Below are 10,000 nucleotides of genomic sequence, written 5' to 3' on the forward strand. Positions count from 1 at the left end.
GAGTGTGAGAATTTAGTGTTTGCAATATTTTTACTGTTCTGTTTTTGTTTGTTGTTTAACTTAATTGTTACATGTTGGAAATATATAAATAAAAAAACACATCTGAATCATAAATTGAATCTGAATATGAATCATATGAATCAAAATATCCAGCATATTTACATCAAACTCTCATTAAACAACATAATTAAGTATGTCATGTCTAGAAAAGAAAAAGGAAGTTAATAGTTATCAAGTCCTACCCTTTTTTTAAATGTATATATTTATCTAAAATAAAAAAGGCACTATATTTTTATATTTTTTACAACTATAATTATGATTAACTACAGAACATAATTTAACATAATATATACTCATTCTAAATTTCTTCACATTATTGTTATACTATTCTATATTGTTCATGCAATATTTGTATTTTTATTCTTATTACGCTTAATTATATCCAGTGGTGGAAAGTAAATAAGTACATTTACTCAAGTACTGTACTTATTTACAATTCTGAGGTAAATATGGTACTTTTACTGCACTGCATTTATTTAATAATTTTAGTTACTTTGTAAATAAAACTATTAATACAAAATATAATAAACTAATAAATTATATATTATAATAGATTAAACTACCCAGCAGCATATGAAGTAATTTAAATGAGCTCTTTACGTGATGAACACATTAATGCTTATAATATATTATATAATATAATATATACTATTATAATAATAATAATGATAATAATAATAACATATTCAACAACTCAACATAATTAATTTAAATAATAATGATTACTTAAAAATGTAAAAAACAAAATAGGGGTGAATAAAATTCATAAATATCAAAGTATATGAAAAAAAAGTAGTAGGCTTCAATATGTTTAAATTAATTAACTATGTTTGACATTTGAGCAAGGAAATACAAAACAGAAATAACAAGGAAGAAAAAAATAATACAGCTTTAAATATTTAAAATAAATATTACACAAATGAATTCCAATAAAATATAAAAGTGTTTTTAGTAAACACATAATTTGGGTAAAACCATGAGGCACAACAGTAAATATAAAAAACGACATTCACAATAAAAAGATAAATCAATCATTTTCATTAATTTAATTTAATTAATAATAATAAAATCTCTGAGTAACTTTGTAGCTGCTGACATGTTTTTCTTATTTGTTACAAAGAAAAACAATTATTGTTTTAATTTAGTTATTTTAAAGTATTTTTAAAAGTGAAATTATAAATTGGGTAAAACCTTGAAGGATATCAGTTAATATTTAAAAAATAAATCAACATTAAGTAATAAAAAGCCCACATTTACGTTAAAAATAAATCTTTCTTTACAAAACATGACATCTTAAACCGGAAGTCGTTCTTCACGTCGGAAGCCCCGCCCCTTGTCGCGTGTTGGCATAGTAACAGCAACAACACGGAAGCGACAGAGTGAACGGAGATAGATATAGTTACACATGTTAACGGATTTAACCCGGGTTAGCTGTGTGTGTAAACAGGAGTTAGCAGAGTGGGGGGGATGCGGAGACAGAAGTACTTCACCCCCGCGGAGGTGTCCGCTCACAACACCGCGGCCGACCTGTGGGTGTCGTTCCTGGGCAAAGTGTGTGACCTGAGCCCGCTGATGGACCAGCACTCAGGTAATCATCATCATCATCATCATCATAATAATAATAATCATCATAATAATCATAATCATCATCATCATAATAATCATCATCATAATAATCATCATAATAATAATCATAATCATAATAATAATCATCATAATCATCATAATAATAATCATCATCATAATAATAATCATCATCATCATAATATTAATAATCATCATCATCATCATAATAATAATCATCATCATCATCATATCATCATAATAATCATCATCATCATCTTAATAATCATCATCATCATCATAATCATCATCATCATCATAATAATCATCATCATCATCATAATAATAATCATCATCATCATATTAATAATCATCATAAATAATAATAATACATCATAATAACACATCATAACAATAATAACAATCATCATAACAATAATAACAATCATCATCATAACAATAATAACAATCATCATCATAATAATAATAACAATCATCATATCATCATAATAATAATATAATTAACAATAATAATAATAATAATAATCATCATAATAATAATAATATAATAATAACAATAATAAAATAATAACAATAATAATAACAATAATAATAGAATAATAACAATAATAACAATAATAATCATAATAATAATCATAATAATAATCATAATAATAATATAATTAACAATAATATCATAATCATAATAATCATCATAATAATAATAATAATAATAATAATAACAATAATACTAATAATAATGATGATGATGATGAACCTTTATGGATGTAAGGACAACCTATATTCATTTATAGATTATTGTAAATTACCAATCTGTCGCCTTTTTGTTTTTCTCGTGAGTGCGCATGCGTGAATGTCAAATCAGGTACAAGCATGTTTTTTGTCAAATTAATTTGGGGATCAGCATCCAATTATGTGTCTTAAATTAAGGTGGGCGGGACTACAGGTGTGTTAAAGCAGCTGTGAAATTAAAAAAACAATATTAAAAGAGGTGACTGGATATATATGTTTCATGTTTCCCTGTGTTAAACTTTATTTCATGTTAACCATTAAGTTTATTCTATGTTAACATTAAGTTTATTGATAAAATGTACCAAATAATAGTGGTAGGACAGGAAATACTCAAATATGTTGTCCATTGAGACTTTGCTGCGTATTCTTTGTTTTTACATGTTCGAAGTTGAATTAAAATAATCCATTTCCCCTGCAGGACACGCTCTGCTGTTGCCCATCCTGGAGTGTTGCAGGGAAGGACATCAGCTGCTGTTCGACCCCGAAACTAAAGACGTAAGCGCTACACGTAAAAACCCGACCATCAGAGAGCAGCGCTCCGGCTCCTTGATTCACCTGCATGTGTCTGTCCCTCTGTCCTCAGGTCCTGAGATATGTGGATCCCCTCACTAACTGTGGGAGGTACACACCCCCAGGGGGCGCTTTGTGGCACGTGCCCCCCTGCCCGCCCTCGCTCGGACTGGGCCCCGCCGACTCGACCGCCCTGGTGGAGGGACGGATGCTACGACGTGGGACTGCTGTCCGCCAAAACCAGGTGGATACGAGTGGTCAACACGCTGACATCACAGGAGCAGCAACTGCAGGTGAACAGAACACACACACCTCCCTGACTCAGATACGTCCTCTGTAACTCCAGCAGGAGGAGACTCCTCTGTAACATCCAGCAGCAGGAGACTCCTCTGTAACATCCAGCAGGAGGAGACTCCTCTGTAACATCCAGCAGGAGAGACTCCTCTGTAACATCCAGCAGCAGGAGACTCCTCTGTAACATCCAGCAGGAGGAGACTCCTCTGTAACATCCAGCAGGAGGAGACTCCTCTGTAACATCCAGCAGGAGGAGACTCCTCTGTAACATCCAGCAGGAGGCGACTCCTCTGTAACATCCAGCAGGAGACTCCTCTGTAACATCCAGCAGGAGGAGACTCCTCTGTAACATCCAGCAGCAGGAGACTCCTCTGTAACATCCAGCAGGAGGAGACTCCTCTGTAACATCCAGCAGCAGGAGACTCCTCTGTAACATCCAGCAGGAGGAGACCTCCTCTGTAACATCCAGCAGGAGACTCCTCTGGTTGTATAGAAGTCTATGAGAAAATGTTTCTACTTCTCTCTTGATTTATTACCTCAGTAACATTTTCCTGATGAGTTATGTCTCAGTGTTCTTCAACGTGATGTTATTTAGAGTGAAATAGACGATAAAGCAGCGTCTCTTCAGGGCGGGGTCTAAAGTCTAAAGTCTTGTTCAGCCAGTCGGTGAAGTCTCAACGTGATTCCATTCGACACGTTTCTTTTGCACGAACTCTTCAGGATGAATTATTCTGTGCTGCTGCTCCTCAGGTGTGTTCAGAGGAGACTCTGGCTGAGATCCTCCAGCGTGTACTTGCGCTACAACTCTCACGGCCGCAGCTTACACCTGGAAACACGACGGAACGACTCTGGACATGAGCCGGACGCTCAGCGAGAACAACGTCCTGGACAACGACAGCGAGCTGCAACAGCTGCGGCTGGACGGAGACCGCTTCATCCCCGCCATCCTCCTGCACTTCAACGACGACCTTACGGAGGGCTGACCTCTGACAACACCCTTGTGAGCATTGAATATGTGTTACTTTGTAACATTGCTTCATTAAAATTAGTAAAAACAACTAGACACTATATTTTGTTTTTGTTGAGTTGTTTTATTTGTTATCTTACATCATCACAAATGTTTCCAGCAAACATTCAGAGAAATTTGTAAATATTTGTGTATTAGAATCAAGGTAACAGTACGTTTCACACGACGGCGTATTAGGGAGGGTTAATAAAAAAAAGAAATTCCTAAAAGAAACCCCATAATTAAAGGGGGGAGAAATGGAAGAAACCTCAGGGAGAGCAACTGAGGAGGGGATCCCTCTCCCAGGACGGACATACGTGCAATAGATGTCGTGTGTACAGGATAAACAACAACATAGTTTGAAAGTTCAATATTTATAGTAGAAAGAAGAATGTCATGTAGGGGAGGGGCATGTTAAATGTGTGGAATAAAATAAAGACAATAAAGACAGTAAAGACAGTAAAGACAATAAAGACAATGAAGACAGTAAAGACAATAAAGACAATGAAGACAATGAAGACAGTAAATACAGTAAAGACAGTAAAGACAATGAAGACAGTAAAGACAGTAAAGACAGTAAAGACAATAAAGACAATGAAGACAGTAAAGACATAAAGACAATGAAGACAATGAAGACAGTAAATACAGTAAAGACAGTAAAGACAATGAAGACAGTAAAGACAGTAAAGACAGTAAAGACAATGAAGACAATGAAGACAGTAAAGACAATGAAGACAGTAAAGACAATGAGACAGTTAAAGACAATAAAGACAATGAAGACAATGAAGACAGTAAAGACAATAAAGACAATGAAGACAATGAAGACAGTAACGACAGTAAAGACAGTAAAGACAATGAAGACAGTAAAGACAGTAAAGACAGTAAAGACAATGAAGACAATATGAAGACAGTACAGACAATGAAGACAGTAAAGACAATGAAGACAGTAAAGACAATAAAGACAATGAAGACAATGAAGACAGTAAAGACAGTAAGACAGTAAAGACAGTAAAGACAATAAAGACAGTAAAGACAGTAAGACAGTAAAGACAGTAAAGACAATAAAGGACAGTAAAGACAGTAAAGACAATAAAGACAATAAAGACAGTAAAGACAGTAAAGACAGTAAAGACAATAAAGACAGTAAAGACAGTAAAGACAATAAAGACAGTAAAGACAGTAAAGACAGTAAAGACAGTAAAGACAATAAAGACAATAAAGACAGTAAAGACAGTAAATACAGTAAAGGACAGTAAAGACAGTAAAGACAGTAAAGACAATAAAGACAGTAAAGACAGTAAAGACAATAAAGACAGTAAAGACAATAAAGACAGTAAAGACAAGTAAAGACAATAAAGACAGTAAAGACAGTAAAGACATAAGACAGTAATACATAGACAGTAAAGACAGTAAAGACAGTAAAGACAATAAAGACAGTAAAGACAATAAAGACAGTAAAGACAGTAAAGACAGTAAAGACAGTACATAAGACAATAAAGACAATAAAGACAAGTAAAGACAGTAAATACAGTAAAGACAAGTAAATACAGTAAAGACAGTAAAGACAGTAAAGACAATAAAGACAGTAAAGACAGTAAAGACAGTAAAGACAATAAAAGACAGTAAGACAGTAAAGACAGTAAAGACAATAAAGACAGTAAAGACAATAAAGGACAGTAAAGACAGTAAAGACAGTAAAGACAGTAAAGACAATAAAGACAATAAAGACAGTAAGGACAATAAAGACAGTAAGACAGTAAAGACAGTAAAGACCAATAAAGACAATAAAGACAGTAAAGACAGTAAAGACAATAAAGACATTTAAAGACAGTAAAGGACAATAAGCACAATAACATTACAGTAAAGACAGTAAAGACCAATAAATACAGTAAGACAAGTAAGACAGTATAAAGACAAGTAAAGACAATAAAGAACAGTAAAGACTAGTAAAGACAATAAAGACAATATAAAGACGTTAAAACATAAAGACAATAATTACAGTACAGACGTTAAGACAATAAATACAGTAAAGACAATAAAGACAGTAACGACAGTAAAGACAATTAAAGACAGTAAAGACAGTAAAGACAATAAAGACAATAAAGACAGTAAAAGACAGTAACGACAGTAAAAGACAATAAAGACAGTAAAGACAATAAAGACAATAAATACAGTAAATACAGTAGAGACAATAAAGACAGTAAATACAGTAAAGACAGTAAAGACAGTAAATACAGTAAAGACAATAAAGACAATAAAGACAGTAAAGACAATAAAGACAATAAATACAGTAAAGACAGTAAAGACAGTAAAGACAATAAAGACAATGAGACAGTAAAGACAGTAAAGACAATAAAGACAATAAAGACAATAAAGACAGTAAAGACAGTAAAGACAATAAAGACAGTAAATACAGTAAAGACAATAAAGACAGTAAAGACAATAAAGACAATAAAGACAGTAAAGACAGTAAAGACAGTAAAGACAATAAAGACAGTAAAGACAGTAAAGACAGTAAAGACAATGAAGACAGTAAAGACAGTAAAGACAATAAAGACAGTAAAGACAGTAAAGACAGTAAAGACAGTAAAGACAATAAAGACAGTAAAGACAATAAAGACAATAAAGACAGTAAAGACAATAAAGACAGTAAAGACAATAAAGACAATAAAGACAGTAAAGACAATAAAGACAGTACAGACAGTAAAGACAGTAAAGACAGTAAAGACAGTAAAGACAATAAAGACAGTAAAGACAATAAAGACAATGAAGACAGTAAAGACAGTAAAGACAATAAAGACAATAAAGACAGTAAAGACAGTAAAGACAGTAAAGACAATAAAGACAGTAAAGACAGTAAAGACAGTAAAGACAATAAAGACAATAAAGACAATAAAGACAGTAAAGACAATAAAGACAATAAAGACAATGAAGACAGTAAAGACAGTAAAGACAATAAAGACAATAAAGACAATAAAGACAGTAAAGACAATAAAGACAGTAAAGACAGTAAAGATAACATCTCTTGTCCTGCTGCATTGATTTTGTCCTCGTGAGACAACGTTACAGAAGTGAAATGCTCTTTTAGCGTGTTAGCATCTTGTTAGCTAACATGTTGAAACTGGGACAAAGCATTTAGCTCAACAGTTACTTGCGGATATTATTCTGATGGTTTTGGTTTATGAGTAAAGATTAAATTGAGGAAGCTTCGTTTCCCTTCTGGAGAAATCTGTGTGAATAAAGGGAAGTTGTGCAGATGACCTGCGAAATGTTTGAGAAGTGATGAGTGGACACTTTTCCGTTTGTCCGTGGGAGTTTCTTCTTTTCCTACGGAGACTTCAACAAGGTGAGTCCGTTTTTGTTGAAGTTTAAACAATATTCTTTCAAGTCATTTTCAACAGTTTGCTTATAAGAAAATATTGTAACTGAAGAACATGTAAACATGTCTTCATCTTTTTATCTTGATTTTAGGATGTTTATTAGAGATAATAATAATATCCTCTGGAAGTGTAGGTCACACTTTTTTACGTAGCAAACTCCATCCATTGGTGAGGAAGACTGTGAGATGCAGACTGAAAGCTCCAGAAGAAGATAGAAAGTGAGCTTGAGTTGAGATTTAGTCTTAGATGACCTCAATTTTCAGAAAATTAGGTTGTAACTTCCACAGGCTTTGGATTTGGGATGAGATAGAATACATATGTTGGTCAAGTAGTAATAAATAAGACACCCTGTAAATTTCAGCTACAGTGCCCTCCAGAATTATTGGCACCCCTTTAGTAAAAATGAGCAAAACAGGCTGTAAAATGTATTTTATTGTTTATCGTCTTGGCCTTTCATTCAAAATATTCACAAAAACCTGACATTTTCACTGAAGTAAAATTATTGAAAGAAAAAATAAATGTTGACTTTGAATAAATATTTTTCTCCAAAACATCTTAAAAAATCCTATGATAAAAATCTAACTGAAGTATATTTCCAGTCATATCTTAAATCTTTAGGCTCACCTGTTTGATTAGGAACTCTTAAGTGGTCAACCATGAGTTCCTGTTTCACTGGGGTATTAATATGAGGTGACACAGGCCAAAATTCTCTTTCTCATTCTTCACTACGGGAAAGACCCGAGAACACAGCGATGATCTGCGACGAAAAGTTGTTGAGCTGCACAAATTAAGAAATGGATATAAGAAAATCTTTGAAACAGTTGAAAATGCCCATTTCCACTATCTGTGCAATAATTCAGAAGCTTAAAGCAACAGGAGATGTTAGGAATCAGCCTGGAAGAGGACGTGTGTGAAGCTTAAAATGGGCCGTGGTTGGACCTTCCAGCAGGACAATGATCCAAAGCACACCTCAAAATCTACACAACAATGGTTTACTGACCACAGAATAATGGTTTTGCCACGGCCATCACAGTCCCCGGACCTAAATCCTATAGAACATGTGTGGGATGAGCTGAAGAGGAGAGTCCACAAGCGTCAACCTCTGAATCTGAAGGATCTGGAGAGATGTGGAAGAATGGTCTCAGATCCCGTGCCGTGTGTTCACCAACCTCATCAGGCATCACAGGAGAAGGCTCAGAGCTGTAATCCTGACAAAAGGAGGCTGCACAAAATATTAAATGAAGGGGTGCCAATAAGTGTGGCACACATGTGCAGGAGAAAAATATTTATTTAAACTCAAAATAAGAATTTCTTTCAATAACTTTACTTCAGTGAAAAGGTCAGATTTGTGTGAATATTTTGAGTGAAAGGCCAAAACAATAAACAATAAAATACATTTTACAGCCTGGTTTGCTCATTTTTACTAAAGGGGTGTCAATAATTCTGGAGGGCACTGCATATAGCAAAAGGCTTTGTGGAGTTATGACCATATTTTACTAACCATTGCTTCAGTCTCAAAAGAAACTGCACGATGACGGACTATCAGCTCGACAACAAGATCGACAACAGCGCCCTCTGGATCAAAGGTACCTGTCTGTCTCTAAAACCTGTCTGTCTGTCATGGATTTTGGTGCAATATATCTTAAGCGCTCAGTTTTTGACTTTTTACTGTCTGTCTCTCTCCCTGTCTGTCTGTCAGAGGCTCCCCCCGTCTCTTTCTCGGGGGTCTCCAGGTTCAGGCGCTGGTTGTTTCCTGCTCTGACAGCAACGTTCATCCTGATTCTGATCATAGTACTGGGAGTCAGCAGTGAGCACACACACACACACACACACACATACACACACACACACACACACACACACACACACACACACACACACACAGATATTTAGTGTTTAAAAAAGTATATTATAGCTGCTACACTGTCTTTGTGTGTGTGTGTGTGTGTGTGTGTGTGTGTGTGTGTGTGTGTGTGTTAGACATGAGGACATCGACTCGTCTGTGGTCTGTGGAGCAGAGTGTGTCCAACCTGAGCAACGTCATCCAATCACTGAACACCTCACTGCAGCACGCTCAGGGTAAGAAAGTGTGTGTGTGTGTGTGTGTGTGTGATACTGACACATATAGTCAATTTAAAATGTTAAATATTTGCTAAAATCAAGGCACTTGAACTGTGAGTAAAAGTAGTTGAACTGTCATTTAAAAAGTAATGGATAAGGAAGTTTAAATAAAAGCAATGTTGTGCATGCTAACATGCTAAATGCTTCAGTTTCCTGTCTGTTGTTGCAGAAAGAGCGAAAGAAGTTAAGAAGCTGCAGTTTGCTGTGGAGAACAACAAGGATCAGCTGACCTCAGGTCTGTCTGATAATAATA

The 10,000-nt window shown here is 34.7% G+C and overlaps 1 protein-coding gene and 1 pseudogene across 1 annotated transcript in view; both read left to right on the forward strand.

Moving 5' to 3' along the window:
* The first annotated feature begins 1,419 nt into the window (after positions 1-1,419).
* Positions 1,420-4,232, forward strand: LOC115005966 (cytochrome b5 domain-containing protein 1-like; annotated as a pseudogene).
* Positions 4,233-7,545: 3,313 nt separating this feature from the next.
* The window catches only part of LOC115005964 (C-type lectin domain family 10 member A-like), a 4,527-nt gene continuing 2,072 nt past the window's right edge, over positions 7,546-10,000 (forward strand). The window contains 5 exon segments of the mRNA XM_029427955.1: positions 7,546-7,592; positions 9,139-9,212; positions 9,326-9,433; positions 9,607-9,705; positions 9,917-9,982. Of these exon segments, the coding sequence (XP_029283815.1) occupies positions 9,158-9,212; positions 9,326-9,433; positions 9,607-9,705; positions 9,917-9,982 (328 nt within the window). The 5' untranslated portion in view covers positions 7,546-7,592; positions 9,139-9,157.

Source organism: Cottoperca gobio, unplaced genomic scaffold (genome assembly GCF_900634415.1).
Source record: "Cottoperca gobio unplaced genomic scaffold, fCotGob3.1 fCotGob3_416arrow_ctg1, whole genome shotgun sequence".
Classification (NCBI taxonomy): domain Eukaryota; kingdom Metazoa; phylum Chordata; class Actinopteri; order Perciformes; family Bovichtidae; genus Cottoperca; species Cottoperca gobio.